Source organism: Monodelphis domestica, chromosome 2, assembly GCF_027887165.1.
Source record: "Monodelphis domestica isolate mMonDom1 chromosome 2, mMonDom1.pri, whole genome shotgun sequence".
NCBI classification, from domain to species: domain Eukaryota; kingdom Metazoa; phylum Chordata; class Mammalia; order Didelphimorphia; family Didelphidae; genus Monodelphis; species Monodelphis domestica.
This window is the reverse complement of record NC_077228.1, coordinates 536,143,335-536,159,032: the sequence shown is the minus strand read 5'-3', so window position 1 is coordinate 536,159,032 and position 15,698 is coordinate 536,143,335. Positions and strand designations below refer to the sequence as shown.

At 50.6% G+C, this 15,698-nt stretch overlaps 1 protein-coding gene across 7 annotated transcripts in view; it reads right to left on the bottom strand.

Annotated features, from left to right (window-relative positions):
- COL6A3 (collagen type VI alpha 3 chain) overlaps window positions 1–15,698 on the bottom strand; it is a 91,071-nt gene that overhangs the window by 19,439 nt on the left and 55,934 nt on the right. For all 7 annotated transcript variants that reach the window (XM_056820086.1, XM_056820084.1, XM_056820085.1 and 4 more), the window contains 13 exons: window positions 13,560–13,595; window positions 12,763–12,825; window positions 12,115–12,177; window positions 9,772–9,834; window positions 8,091–8,153; window positions 6,365–6,415; window positions 5,869–5,904; window positions 4,231–4,293; window positions 3,597–3,659; window positions 796–828; window positions 669–705; window positions 563–574; window positions 1–276 (listed from right to left, as the gene is read on the bottom strand). The exon at window positions 1–276 is cut by the window's left edge and continues 218 nt beyond it. In XM_056820086.1, coding sequence (XP_056676064.1) covers window positions 1–276; window positions 563–574; window positions 669–705; window positions 796–828; window positions 3,597–3,659; window positions 4,231–4,293; window positions 5,869–5,904; window positions 6,365–6,415; window positions 8,091–8,153; window positions 9,772–9,834; window positions 12,115–12,177; window positions 12,763–12,825; window positions 13,560–13,595 — 859 coding nt within the window. The remainder of the gene's footprint in view (window positions 277–562; window positions 575–668; window positions 706–795; window positions 829–3,596; window positions 3,660–4,230; window positions 4,294–5,868; window positions 5,905–6,364; window positions 6,416–8,090; window positions 8,154–9,771; window positions 9,835–12,114; window positions 12,178–12,762; window positions 12,826–13,559; window positions 13,596–15,698) is intronic.

The window sequence follows — 15,698 nt, the reverse complement described above, 5'->3', positions numbered from 1 at the left end:
CCTTGGACGTCAAGGGCACCTGAAGGTTCCGGATGCGGTCCAGGAGCAGGGCCTTCCGCTTGGAATCCGGGAAGCGGATCTCTGTGGTCACCTCGTTGTTGTAGGTCACGACGGCCACCCGGGCTCCTCGGGGACAATTGCTCTCTGCTATGGTCAAGTCGCCCACGATTTTCAGAAGGACGTCCCTCATCCGGCTGAAAGAATCTTGACTGACGCCTTGTGAGGTGTCTAAAGCGAAGGCGAGTTCTGTTGGGAAAACCGGGCATTCCAGCGGTCCTGTGGGAAAGAGGCACATTTTTCCAAACAATTAATTTCCTGCCCACTGAAAACACGTACGTGCAACGACAGCTCCCGTCTCCAGAGAACTGAAACGTCCCCAAAGCTCTTTCCTCAAAGCAGCCCCGGGGCATCGGGAGGGCCAGAATTAAGTCGCCCCATGTCACAGGGGACGCGGGTACTCGGAGACATCGAGCCGAGCGCTCCGCCTCCCAGAGCCGCACACGGCAGAGCCAGGATCCGGAATCACTGCCCGAGGGGAGGCGATCCGCCGAAGACGACTCACCGTAGCAGCAAGCTGAAAAGGGAAAGGGAAGCCAGTTAGAGCCAGAACTGCCGCCTCACAATGGCTCCAGGTGACTCGGGGAGGGGACGTGGATGTGACTACTCACGGCATTTGTCTTTGATGCTCTGAATCAGGCTGCATTGCTTGAAAAGAAAACAAACATTCAGATATGGAGCGTGCATGAGGCGGGAAACCTCGATGAACAATTCAATTTTCATTCATGTTTAGCTTACATCGACTGACTCTCCTCGGATGCCTTTATGGCCCTGTAAAAGGCAAAGAAGAGAAGATGGCAAATGAGGGTCATTATTTAGGAAGTTTAAGGAAGAAACGCCGAGTTTTCCACTCCCACATTGGCCTCTTTTTAGCCTTTGCCATTCAGACCAGGCACTGAAGAAATGAAAGGGTCCAGTTTTCTTCTTAACACAAATCCTTCCCATTAGTTTAAACCTCATTCTGAGAGATGCCAAGGCACTCCCTCCAACAACACAGTCTAACACCTTCTCTGTACCTTAGTCTTTGCTGTAACCCTCACCTTCTGTCTTACAATCAATCCTGTGTATTGGTCCCAAGGCAGAAGAGCAATAAGGGCTAGGCAATGGGGGTTAAGTGACTTGCCCAGGGTCACACAGCTGAGAAGTGTCTGAGGCCAGATTTGAACCTAGGACCTCCTGTCTCTGTGCCTCCATCCACTGAGCCACCCAGCTGCCCCCTATAACTTAGTCTTAATGAGTTGCCTGAGACCCTGAAGGGATACAGGACTTGCTGAAGTCACATACCTAAGAGTAAAAAGAGCTGAAATTGATATCTGTGTTCTTTCCAATGCATGACCTCCCTCCCCCCCCTTTCTCTCTCTCTCTCTCCCTGTCTCTCTGTCTCTCTGTCTCTCTCTCTCTCTCTCTCTCTCTCTCTCTCTCTCTATCTATCTATCTATCTATCTCTCTCCCTCTGTCTCTCTCTGTCTCTCCCTCTCTCTCTGTCTCTCTGTCTCTCCCTCTCTCTCTCTCTGTGTCTCTCCCCCTCTCCCTGTTTCTCTGTCTCTCTCTGTCTCTCTCTCTCGCTTTCTCTCTCTTGCTCTCTCTCTCATTCTCTGTCTCTCTTTTCCCTCCTTTCTCTCTCATCTGTCTCTCCTCCCCATCTCTGTCTCTCTGTCTTTCTGTCTTTATCTTTCTATCTCTGTCCCTGCCTGTCTCTGTCTATGTGTCTATGTCTCTCTCTGTCTCTCTCTGTCTCTCCCTCTCTGTGTCTCTCTCTGTCTCTGTCTATCCCTCTCTCTCTGTCTCTCTCTCTGTCTCTGTCTCTCCCTCCCTCTCTTTGTCTCTCTGTCTCTCCCTCTCACTTTCTCTCTCTCGCTCTCTTTTGCACTCTTTCTCTCATTCTCTGTGTCTCTTTTCCCTCCTTTCTCTCTCATCTGTCTCTCTCTGTCTTTCTGTCTTTATCTCTCTATCTCTGTCCCTGCTTGTCTCTGTCTCTGTCTCTCTGACTCTCTCTCTCTGTCGGTCTCTCTCCAGCTCCTTCATTTTGCAGATGAGGAAAATTAGACTCAGAGACAGATTGATTTGCCCAAAGTCACACAGCCAATAAAAAGCAGAACCAAGAGTCAAGCTGGGGTCCTGTGGCTCTAGTCTAAGGTTCCTTCCATTTCCCCAGATTTACCTTCCACAATGGAACTCAAAAGCAGAACTGGAAAACTAGAACCCCAAAAGATCTTCCAAACGTGCTTGGCTCTCTTTCAACAGGTGACCATCTAGGTCAGATGACCCATCGTTCTATTCCCTAAGCTCTCCAGGGATGGAGACTCCATGGAAATCCTCCAGTTCTCTCCTGCAGTTTGTCAAGAGCCCTTTGCCTGACACCCTTAGTGATTAGGTTCCAGAAAAATAGCAAAGGGCAGTTAAAGAGAGAAGAAGAAAACCAGGAGAGGTGAGGCGTGCCAGGAAGCCAACAAAGGCAAGAACATCCAGGAAGACAGGTTGTCAAAAGGAGAATGAGGAGGCAGTTACATGGTACAGTAGATAGAAAGCTGGGCCCAGAGAACGGAGGTCCTGGGTTCAAATCTGACCTCAGACCTTTCCTAGCTATGTAACTCTGGGCAAGTCACCTAACCCCAACTGGCTAGCCCTCACCGCTCTTCTGCCTTGGAACTGATACACAGGATTGATTCTAGGATGGAAGGGAAGGTTAAAAAATTGGAGAATGACAACTGGGGGAGAAAGAGGCCACCATATTTAGTGACTTTGGAGAGTCATTAGGGACTGTGGAGAGAATGGCTTGAGTCCAGGGTTGGGCACAGAAACCACCTGCCAAGAGTGGACGGAGGAGGGCAAGAGGACGTGAAAGCATCAACTTGAGCAGGGAAGGCTAGAGAAGAAGCAAGATGGCAGCTGGCTGGGGCATGTGATCAAAAGATGTTGTATGAGCATTCCGAGGACAGGCTGGGGGCCTCCTGTAGAATGGAAATGTGGGAGGGAGCCAGTGAAGAGGGAGAGACCGCAATGTAATCAGTAGTCAGTAATCAGAGATGTTTGGCGAGCCAGTCATCCTGGCAAACAAGGAGAAAGGAAGAGGATCAAGGACTCCGGGGAAATATCAGGAAGAGGCAGAGGCCAGAGCATGGCCGGGCCTCAGCTCTGCTCCTACTGTCTGAAGATGGAGAATGTGTGATAAAGTAACCATCGCTGGCCTTCACATTGTGCCAAGTACTTTATATGGCTTACGCCCCCAGGCCTCTCCGGACCTCAGGCTCCTCTTTGCAAGTGAGGTTGGGTTCTTGGGTTTGATGGCATCTACAGCCCCTTCCAGCTCTAAATCCCACAATAAAAACAAATTCTAGTTTTCATTCAGAGCATCCGACCGAGCCTTCCCTTAGGCAGACGGAAATAATCCACGAGACTGACTCTGTCCCTTTCCTATCGCAACATCCAAGAGGTGCGGCTGGAGCCCGTGTGAAGGAAGGAGCTGGACTCAGGATGGTGCTCATGACTACTAGCAAACTGAAAATAAAGACAGGATCAGGAGGTCCCGGAGTACTTACGGATGGTCCTGGGTAGCCTGGGTCTCCCTTCTGTCCAACTCCTCCAGGCGGGCCTGAATTTCCCTGGAGGGCAGCAAAATCAATGGGTAAGTTCCATGTCCTGGGGAGGAGCTCCCCCACCCAAGCCTTTGCCCAGGCTGGGGCTCTGCATGTCTCTGGCTCTCACTGAGTAGAGTCCGTGTCTCGGGGGCCTGACCAAGTGCCCTCCTCCATGCTGCTGTTCATACAAATCTTGATCAGCCTGGGAGGGACGAGGCCCAGGAAAGGAGGGTGTTTTCAGGGACCTGACCTGCTCCCAGAAAAGCTGCAGCCCTTTCCCAAGGGTCAAGGCAAGCCAAGGAAGGGCTACACCAATTTCATCCCCATCATGGACTCATCAGCCAAGTGGGGAAGTCGAATTGCTTGATGAGCCCGAAAACAAAGCACAACATCCCAGCAGGCCTGGGACGTCTAAGAGGGTGATGGGAAAGAGGACAGCGGGCGTACTGGGTGCTGAGTCACAGCCACAGGGCTGGGAAGGGCCTCAAGGCCATCTAGTCCAACACCTTCATTTTAGATGAGGGGGACCCAGAGAGGCTAAGTGAGGCCATAGCACTACGCTAGACAAAGGAATCACTGGGAGGGTTGGACTGACCCGGCGGCCTCGGCTTCCTTTCGGCCCTGGTCCTCCATCCCCACCTCGGTCACCCGGAGCACCCTAAGAGGAAAGAGAAGGGAGGGTGAGTTCAGCTTTGCAACGAGAAGGTCTACACTGCAGTCTGAGAAGCTGGAACGATCCTGCGGGCCCAAAGCCCCCATCCCCTCTGACCTCAGTCTACTAACGATAGTGGAGGGCTGTGTGGTTTACTCTTAACAATCCACACCCACTGATGAATGGATTTCCCAGAGTAAGACTTTGAAGTCCTTCAGGGATAGCCTCCCACTTCCTGCAGAAATCCCTGGCAAAAACGAGCGTCAGCTCTGTTTGAACACGACTTCCAGGAAGCCCATTCCCTCCTCACAGGTCAGCCAAGCTCAGCTGGCGAAAGTTCTAATGGGGAGAAAGTTCTCCCCTCTCTGGGGAAGACCACACCGAGACCCCGGACAATTCTGAGGGGCCAAGAAAGCGCCATCTCCGCCTCCAAAGGCTGGTGGACTCAGATGCAGATCAAAGCATATGTTTTCTTTCACTTTAGTTTCTTTGTGTTGTTTTTATTTGGGGGTTGGTTTTATGGGAGTATTCGCCCCCAAAACGAACACTATGGAAATGGGTTTCATATGGTAATACACATATAACCAGATCAAACTGCTTACCAGCTCTGAGAGGGGGAGAGAAGGGAGAGAAGGAGACAATCTGGGTCATATACCTTCAGAAAACTTATGTGGAAAATTACTGCATGTAACTGGTAAAATAAAAAGCCTTTGGGGGACAGCTGGGTAGCTCAGTGGATGGAGAGCCATGCCTAGAAGCAGGAGGTCCTAGGTTCAAATCTGGCCTCAGTCACTTCCTAGCTGTGTGACCCTGGGCAAGTCACTTGACCCCCTTTGCCTAGCCCTTACCACTCTTCTGCCTTGGAACCAGTACGCAGTACTGATTCCAAGACAGAAGGTGAGAGTTTAAAAATAAAATAAAATACCTTTAAAAATAGAAAGAAAGAAGGAAAGTTCTTCCCTTTGGGGCCAAACAGAAAACATCTTCCTCCTTCTTCACAGGATAGCCTTCTTGGTACTTGAAGACAGCTATCCTGTCCCCTTGTGTGTTTCTTCAGGAGAAACATCCTCACTTACAATCAATCATCTTGTGTTGTGGTTGGTTTCTAGGCCCCCTTAGCATCCCAGGAATCTTCACCATCCTGGGACTGCCCATCCCTGAGAATGATTCCCTTAAAACAGCTTCCAAAACTGAATATAGTACTCTGGATCAGGACAGAACAGGGCACAGCACAGGACAGTGGGACCCTCACCTCCATCATTCTGGACGCTGCCTCTCAGTATAACCAAAGAGCACACTGGCTTTTTACGGCTGCCATGTCACAATGTCAAGTCATGGTCAGTTTGCCGTTCCATAAATCCCCTGCTCTTTCCTTCCCAAACTGCTGGCTAGCCACATCTCCCCCATCCCGTCCCTGAGAAGTTGATTGCTTGAGCCCAACTCTACAACTTTACATTGATCTCTTTCACCTCCCTTGTTGTGGAGCTGTCCAGACACGGATGTAGAATAATAGATACATAATATGATTTCTATGGTGTGTGCTGCTGTGCCACATTATTCTGTTACTAGAAAGAGATGTACCTTTGGTCCCGGATATCCAGGGAATCCACGCTCTCCCTAAAAACGAAAACAAAAAACAAGAAATGAATCAAGGCTCCGCTCCACTGAAATGTGGCTAAACTCCTATTTATTTCTGTAGTCTACATGTGGGGAAAGAAAATAAGACAGTGGCATTACTTAGAGTATTCCTCAGTGAACATCCACATTGTTATTTTATTACTAAACCGAAGCATTTGGGGTATTTATTCCTAACAAACACGACAATGGTGATGTAACGGGTCACCTTAATAATTTCTTATGTTTCTGTGGCATTTTGCCATTTATAACATGCATTTGCATCATCCTCTCATTCTAGAACATTCATTATGGATGTAATGCACATTAGATTCCCTTCTCCATAAAGAGGATTCCTCAGGAAGCAAGCAGCCTCGCTGCCATCTTGGCAATGGAAAGGGCTGGGGGGACTTGGTGAAACTTTAATAAATGTTCAGCCACTGTTCATGGAGGAAACACCTACTTTTTTGCCTTTCTGTCCTTCAAGGCCCATGCCGTCTCGCCCGTCATCTCCCTGTGAAGTGAAGAGACAACATTACCATCCATTGGATACGCAGTAGGGCAGCCCTGATGCTTGAAGGAGCAGGGAGCGGGCGGGGGAGAACCCTGGCCAAGTAAAGCCTGCCATGGTGGGGGCTTTGAAGGGGTCAGTGCCATCTCTCCCCTAAACAAGGGCAAGAAAAGGCCATGTGTCAAATGGGAGGCATCCACTCAACATCTGGCTTTTGCCACCAATAGTGAATGAAGGGAAATAAGGGATAAGACTATGGACTGCTTTAGGGCATGGACTGTCTTTTCCCTTCCTTGGTACCTGCCGCAAATAAAACAATGCCTGTACTTGAGATATATTTATTGACTTGACACAATAAAGGTCTAAGAGTGACTGGACATGAGGCCATTCAAAAGCAGGACGAGAAAAGCCTAGAATCTTTGAATAGGGAGAGACCTCTGAGGTCATGTATTCTCTACAGCACCTTCCAGTGCTCACTACTTTCAGGCAGCCTTTTCTATTGCTGAACGGCTCTAAGTGCCAGAAAGTTCTTCCTTCTATCAAACTGAGCCATGCTCCTTTCCAGCTTTCACAATTGGATCATAGGCTATGAGCTAGAAGGAAACTTAGATGTTGTAGAATCCAAACTCCTTATTTTACAGATGAAGAAACTGAGGCATAGAAAGGAGAAGGGACTTGCCAAGTATTAAGTAGCAGAGACAAGACCACACTAACTCCAATTCCAAATCATGCACACTTTATACTGTCAGACCCTAGTTTCCCCCTGAAACTATACAGAATAAGTCAAATCCCTCTCCACAAAAAACATCTTTCAGATATTCAAAGAAAGAGCACAGCTAAGTCAAAGGACCTGAGTTCATATCCTGCATCTGATTCTTAAAACCTCTGTTATACTTAAAAGGCTACTTAACTCCTAGGCCTCAGTTTCTTCATCTGTAAAAGTAGGGGATTGGACTAAGGAGCCTCTAAGGTCCCTCCTAGTTTTAGATGGAGACCTTATGATCCTCTGTCTCCCCAAAGTCTTCTCCTCTGGTTAATCATTCCTGGTTCTCTCCCTTGGCTCTCCCTCTCAAGATTGCTAGACCCTTCCTGGTTTTCTGATCACCTTCCTTTGGCAGCATCCCTCTGAAAGTAGAACACCCAGCTCGAGGCACAAGAAATTGCTCAAAAGCTCCCTATAGTGGGTGCTTAAAGCTAGAAGAGACTTGAGAAGCCAATCAATGGAACTTACTGAGGCTGCTTTTTCGAGTTAATACAGAACTCAAGGAAAGACGTCCCCCCACTTCTTACTCTGCTGGGGAAGCATCACATGCTCTGATCTCAGGGTTTGGACCAGCCTTAAAACCTTCAGCAACAGCCCCCACATCAATAGGAACATAGCCAGAATAAGCTCTGTTCACTACACAATACTGCCCCTCTGAGAAGGTGAGCCCAGAATGCCTTCAAAATGCCTTTAATTAGTGCCACCACCAAATGGCCCTATCCGTACAGAAATACTATCATCCGAGAAAAGGAAACGTTAATGAAAAGTTCTTAAAATCCATCGTTTCAATGGGACGGCCGAGACAATCGAAGTAGCCCGGACTGGCGTGCATCTATCTTCTTCCTTCCTTAGGAGTCGCAGTTCCAGATGGAACCCATGAAAGATTCTGGGCCCCAAATTCATTCTCAAACTCACCATCTCTCCTCGAGGTCCACGTGGTCCATTTCCTCCCTTTGGGCCAGGATCTCCAGGCTCGCCCTAGGAAAAGAGGAGGTTTTAGGAAACGCCATTCCTGCTTCAATGGTCCTCTTAGATCCTGAGTGGCTACAACGGATTTCAGTTGGATTGGATTGAGTTGGGTTGGGATGGGTTGAGTTGGCATGTGTTGGGCAACCATGCATTGAAGTGAGTTCCATGGAGCTTAACTAAACCGGATTTCCATAGAGGCTTCAGATTACACTTCCAAAGCCAGCTACAGAGACTTATTCGTAGACGTCAGGGATTTTTGTGGTTGCTGTTTGTCTGATTCAAAGCTTTAAGAAGTCCCAACACTGGGAGGAGGACTTCTGGAAAAGCATCCAGGAAAGCTGGTCATTATTCTTTCTCTAATCCTACCAGTGGCAGAGGGAAGGGAGGAGAAGAGAGGAGGAATCTGTCATAGCCTCGATCTGTGGAAACCTTGGAGATGGAGGATGGACAGTGGCACTTCATAATGCCTTCAGGTTTACCAAGTGGTGTCCACACTACATCCCTGTGAGGCGGCCAGGTCAATGGACCTCTCCAGCCTCAGTTTCCTCGCCTGTAAAATGAAGGTGTTTGGGCTAGGTGGCCTCTGAGACTCTTCAAGCTCTAAATCAAGGATTTGGGGAGTCCAATAGCTCAAGAGTTCAATCATAGGACCTCGGGCTCGTGGAGTTGGAATCGACAGGGACCATAAAGGTCATCTGGTCCAAATGATCCATGTGTTTTCCAGGTATGGAGAACAATACCCAGAGAGTTAATAGCATCATTGATTCCAACATGGAGAGAACATCAGAGATTAAGATCTGCAAACTCGAGGGCCAGAAGAGACCTTGGAGCCCATCTAGACCCACCTCCTCATTTTACAGATGAAGGAACCCCCAAATCACAAGAGATTAAATCATTTATCCAAGGTCACATTAGCAGTTAGGAGGCAGACCGGGTGATCTGTCTCTCCAAACAGAGTTCTTGCTATGGTACCTTCTAACCCATTTTACAGACAAGAAAAGTGAGATTCAGGGTGGGAAAAATAACTTGGATATAGCACGGGCTTAGGAAGGGTTGGAATCAGGATCTGCCCTCGGCTTTCCTGACCGGAAGTCCAAGAGCATTTCTGCAAACCACTCAACAATATCGCTGACAAAAAAGATAATAAAAAAGCAAATTCACATTCCTTAAGCAGGGAAATGGGCATTCCAGAGCCCCCCTCTCTTGGGAGAAGCCAAAGTGAATCCCGGAGCTGCTTGGGGGTCACACTAGCAGGAGCCCCACCTCCCTCCTTCTCTCTAGTCTGGCCAGGGTCCAGCCCCTTTTCCAGGGAATCAGTGAATCACGAATCATCCGAATGACCCCATTTCCAATCATTTTGATGGAAGAAAAAGGCACTTGGCTCATCCTTACGCGAGGAAGGTCTTCTAGAGTTTGGGAAGGCGACATCAGGCAGCATAAAGGAGAGCTGCCTCAGGGGGTGGCTCTCTGGGGAGTGAGAGGGTGTCTGAAAGGCCAAAGGGGGCCAGACGTCACCCCAAGCTACTTGGGAGTCATAAAACTGGCAGATGAGGGCCTTACAGGACTCGATTTGCATCTGGGAGTTGGGCCACCTTAAAGGTTTGACTCTTAGTTTCTTAGGACGTACCTTAGCTCCCAGGGGACCAGGCCGGCCACGATCTCCAGGGACTCCAGGGGTCCCACCACCTCCCTAGAGGAAAAAAGGAGGAATTAGTCACTGCAGCATGATCCAGATTAGTTCAAGTGTGACTATTTCATTGCTGTTCAGTCATTTGCTTAGCCAAGATATTTGCCATTTCCTTTTCTAGTGCGTTTTACAGATGAGGAAACTGAGGCCAACATGGTTGAGTGGCCTGCCTAGAAGTGTCTGAGGTCACATTTGAACCCAGATCTTCCTGCCTCCAGACTGTGCTCTATCCATTCTGCTCCCCCATATGCTGCCCCAGTTGTACGCTCCTAAAGGGCAGGGATTAATAATTATTTATAGCTGTTAAGCACCTACTATGTGTAGCATACAATGTCTAGGCACCTTCCTTCCTTTAGGAGAGATGCAAAGTTTAATTCAGACCCTGCCCCTGTCTAGGCTGGGGGAGGGGGGGAGGGGGTTTAATTTAAAGATGCTAAATTGCCTCACACGGAAATTCCAGTCCAGAAGCCATCTGGTGTCTTAGTTTGGCTTAAATTCTCCTAAGCCTCTAGTTTTCAATAGATCATTTCTATAATGTTTTAGGACTGGGCTGGGACCTCAAAGGGCATCTAGCCCAGCCCCCTGATTTTTCATATGGGGAAACTGAGGCCCATGGAGGTGAAGTGACTAGCCCAAGGCCATACAAGTAATAAGGGACAGGGGTTGGATTTGAACCCAGGTCTTTCTGTCTCCAGTGCTTTTCCTATGACACACACCTCACTGCCTCTTTTACATCTTATTTCACCCTCATAATTCTCTTCTATTCACATAATAACAGCATTTGGCAACAGTGGGTACCCCCAATGTGTATCAGATCACCAGAGCAACAAAAGAAATGGAGAGTTTGAGCTGGGGCTTCAACTTCAGCCACATAATGGAAGGCTGGGTGCCAGCCTGCTCCTGCCTCTAGAGTCTCCCTCCCCATCCCACCCTCATCAGGGCAGGGCAAAGGAAAACAAGAGAGGAGAGATGAGCAGAGGAGAGATGGAGGAAGGGAAAGGGATGAGGAGAGGAGAGATGGGAGAGAAAAGGGGAGAGGTATGAGGAGAGGAGAGATGGGGGAAGGGAGAGGGATGAGGAGAGGAGAGATGGGAGAGAAAAGGGGAGAGGGATGAGGAGAGGAGAGATGGGGGAAAGGAAGGGAGAGGGATGAGGAGAGGAGAGATGGGGAAGTGAGAGGGACGAGGAGAGGAGAGATGGGAGAGAAAAGGGGAGAGGGATGAGGAGAGGAGAGATGGGGGAGAGAAGGGGAGAGGGATGAGGGGAGGAGAGAAGGGGGAGAGGAAGGGAGAGGGATGAGGAGAGGAGAGATGGGGAAGTGAGAGGGATGAGGAGAGGAGAGATGGGGAAGTGAGAGGGATGAGGAGAGGAGAGATGGGGGAGAGAAGGGGAGAGGGATGAGGGGAGGAGAGAAGGGGGAGAGGAAGGGAGAGGGATGAGGAGAGGAGAGATGAGGAGAGGAGAGATGGGGAAGTGAGAGGGATGAGGAGAGGAGAGATGGGGAAGTGAGAGGGATGAGGAGAGGAGAGATGGGAGAGAAAAGGGGAGAGGGATGAGGAGAGGAGAGATGGGGGAGAGGAAGGGAGAGGGATGAGGAGAGGAGAGATGGGGAAGTGAGAGGGATGAGGAGAGGAGAGATGGGGAAGTGAGAGGGATGAGGAGAGGAGAGATGGGGGAGAGAAGGGGAGAGGGATGAGGGGAGGAGAGAAGGGGGAGAGGAAGGGAGAGGGATGAGGAGAGGAGAGATGAGGAGAGGAGAGATGGGGAAGTGAGAGGGATGAGGAGAGGAGAGATGGGGAAGTGAGAGGGATGAGGAGAGGAGAGATGGGAGAGAAAAGGGGAGAGGGATGAGGAGAGGAGAGATGGGGGAGAGAAGGGGAGAGGGATGAGGGGAGGAGAGAAGGGGGAGAGGAAGTGAGAGGGATGAGGAGAGGAGAGATGGGGAAGTGAGAGGGATGAGGAGAGGAGAGATGGGAGAGAAAAGGGGAGAGGGATGAGGAGAGGAGAGATGGGGGAGAGAAGGGGAGAGGGATGAGGGGAGGAGAGAAGGGGGAGAGGAAGGGAGAGGGATGAGGAGAGGAGAGATGAGGAGAGGAGAGATGGGGAAGTGAGAGGGATGAGGAGAGTAGAGATGGGGAAGTGAGAGGGATGAGGAGAGGAGAGATGGGAGAGAAAAGGGGAGAGGGATGAGGAGAGGAGAGATGGGGGAGAGAAGGGGAGAGGGATGAGGGGAGGAGAGAAGCGGGAGAGGAAGGGAGAGGGATGAGGAGAGGAGATATTTACCCTCGGTCCAGGAATGCCTTGTTCACCAATTAAGCCTGGGGGCCCAGTTGGGCCAGGTGGACCCTGTGGACAGAGGAGATCAATATAAGTGCTATGACAGGGGTGAGCATTCTGGGAAGAGCCTAGGAAGGGGAATGTGCACATGGCCCATAAGACAATGTGGCTCTAATCACATGTTCTTTGTGAGATTAGTGGGACAAACATTTTCCCCCAGTTTTACAAATTAGGAAATGGAGGCTGAAATGGGAAATGACTTGCCTGGGTTGTACATAGAACCATGGCTTCATAGCTTTGGAGCTGGAAGGACCCCAGAGGCCATCTCATCCAACCCCCTCATTTGACAAGTGGGGAAACTAAGGCTGGGGGAGAGGGAGGTGACTTGCCCAAAGTCACTCAGTGAGTGATGTGTCAGGCTTCTACCCAGCTCTGTCCTGGGTTTGACTCCACATCTAACAGCCTTGGCGCTAGTCCAAACTAGTTCTAGCTACCCAACTGAGGCCAAGAAGGCAACAAAACTACGGGCCAAAAGTCTCCCATCTTCACTATTAACCCCCACAAGGCTCTCCAGGCATTCATGAGGAAGGTCAGACCACAAGTTCAAAGCATCTTCTCCCCCAAGGAAGCCGGCGCTCCGCAGCTTTGGCCTACCTGGGGCCCTCGTGCTCCTGATTCTCCGGAGATTCCCGGTTGTCCTGGGCCGCCTTTGTTGCCCTGGAAAACAAGGTCGGAGTCACACGGAGCCTTCTGATTTCACTCCAATCCCTGACTGGGAGCTTCCCGTGTCCCTCCTGCCACCAGGCCCACAAGCCACGGGCACACAAAGGGCGGGGAAGCCCGTCTGGGCCAGGATTCTCCGAGCCTGCCTTGTGCAGTGCCCAACGCTGCTAAGAGGACTTTGTGGAAGAGCCGAGCCAGAAAAGGCGTCTTCCTACGGCCAGCCTGCTGGTGGGGGCTTCTCTGAACTAAGGCTGGCCCTTGGACCAAGGACAAACAGTCCATCCTGGTCTCCTGCTGACACCGCTCCAGCCAGAGCGTCCTCCAGCTTAACCTCCATGTGGAGGCAATCCCGGGAAACTGGAGGGGGATTTTAGGCTAGTGGATAAAAGCACTGAACCGAGTATGGGATCGTGGGAAGCCCCATGGATCTAGAGCTGGCCGGAGCCTCAGAGCCGGTCTTTTCTCTCCCAGGAGGCATCCCTTCTCCTCAGATCCTCAACTTTTCAGCTTTGGTTTTTCCAGCCCCCCCCCCAGGCTGTGCCCCGAGAGCCCCCCATTAGAGCAGCCCCTGAGAGGTCCAACGATAAAGTCAGCAGCATAACAGACTGGAAGCAGCTTCTCTGACGCCAAACCCTTGGCAGCCTCTCAAAGGGGACAGGTGGACATAGTGAACCCCCTTCGTGTTGGGGGGCCTGTGGGGAAATGAGGGAACAGAAGAAAACACTCACCTTCCCTCCCGGGGGTCCTCTCCGCCCAGGGCCGCCCTGTGCCAATGAGAAACCACCGTGGATTAGCAGAGAAAAGGACATGCTCACTGTGCATCTCCAAGCCCTTCACCCCCCATTCATTCATGAGACAATATGTGCCAAGCACACTGCAGCCCTTAAAGAAGTGGACATGAGCCGTGTCTCTGGGCCAAGTGCATCCGCTCCCAGCCTTAGTCCCCCTCTATGAAATGGGTGTAATTCTAGCGTCAGCCTTCTGGCAGGAATCCCCAGAGCGCTAAAAGGCTGTCTGCCCTTTGATCCAGTCACAGCACTGCTGGGTTTGTACCCCAACGAGATCATAAGGAAAAAGATGTACAAGAATATTCATAGCTGTGCTCTTTGTGGTGGCCAAAAATTGGAAAATGAGGGGCTGCCCATCCATTGGGGAATGGCTGAACACATTGTGGTATCTGTTGGTGATGGAATACTATTGTGCTAAAAGGAATGATGAACTGGAGGGATTCCACGTGAACTGGAACGACCTCAATGAACTGATGCAGAGTGAGAGGAGCAGAACCAGGAGAACAATGTATACAGAGACGGATACATTGTGGCACAATCAAATGTAACTGACTTCTCCATTAGTGGCAATACAGTGACCCTGAACAACTCAGAGGGATCTGTGAGAAAGAACACTAGCCACATTCAGAGGAGGAACTGTGGGAGCAGAAACACAGAAGAAAAACAACTGCTTGATTACATGGATCAAAGGGATATGGCTGGGGAGGTAGACTCTAAATGAACATCGTAGTGCAAACACCAACAACATGGAAATAGTTTTTGATCAAGGACTCAAGTAATAGCCAATGAAATTGTGCATTGGCTGCGAGAAGGGTGGATGGAGGGGAGGGAGGGAAATAATGTGATTATTGTAACCAAGGAATAATGTTCTAAATTGATTAAATAAACTAATCCAAATGGAAAAAAAAGAATTCCCAGAATTCATTTAAAGCTTTGAGTGCTTTCTAAAAGCTGGTCATTATTGTGACTGTTTCTTTCATCAGGAGAGCCTTATTCTCTGCCTACTCTGCTCAGCCCTGGGGAGGGCTTGAGTACAAACTCTGCTTCTCTGCCAACCGACCCCCTGCAGAAAGGCCCTCGCTGCCAATTCAGATCTCCAGGAGGCTCTGGAACCTGCCAAATTCCCTCAGCTCCATCCTCTCTCCCTCGTGTCCAAAGGGAAGTTGCAGCCCAGGAGCACTGCACCAGCCTCCTCCACGCTCGCCCTCCTCCCGCACCCTTCTGCAATGGGAGCCAAAGCCTCTACACCTTCTGGCCCACCCAGGGAGAGACAGAAGGGAGCCTCGAGACCCCGGGCCAACCAGCCAGAGGCCTGCTCATTGGGTTTGGCCCAGCCTTATCTGGTGCCGTGTGGAAGGCCCTGGCCGAGGAATGGGAGCCCTGTGCCCGGGACTTGTGCCCCAAATCACACCAAGGAGGGGATTTAGGAAGCACTTGGAGCCCTGGCCTTGGGCAGAAGGAGCAAACACTGCCACCCAAGGGGAGGGTCATGTGGACCTGCCGACCCTCTAAGAAAGCAGAAGCAGCCAAGAGCCCACCTTTAGCTGATTCTAGGATCCCTCCCAAGGGCTTAACGGCCACAATCTCATGCAACCATGGCAGCAATGCAGTGAGGCTGAGGCTGCCATCATCCTGAGTCTGAGCAGAAAGAAGTGTCCAGTCACAGAGCCAGCTGGAATCCAAGGTGGGATTTGAACCCAAGTCTTCTGACGCCCAGCCTAACCCTCCATCTATCTGTTGTGCCACAATGCGCTCCGCTCCTCTGACTGGACTGCTGCCAGTCTTTGGGCATCCCCATCCCCCCTTAGATCCCCAGGGAGCCTGGCAGGAGCTGCCCAGAGGCAGGGAAGGTCTGAACAGAACCTCCTCCATCAGCCTCCCTGGGGGAATCAGGGTTACCAGCCACTCTTGTGCCCAAGGCAAGTAGCACACTCCGTGCCCTCAGATAAACCTCAGGGGAGCAACCTGTGGACCCCCCTGACGGGAGCAGGGGATGAGCGAGGAGGCAGGATCCCTGGGACAATAGGAGGCTGCTTCAGGGAGGAGCTCAAAGGGAACCTGGAATCCAGATCTGAAGGG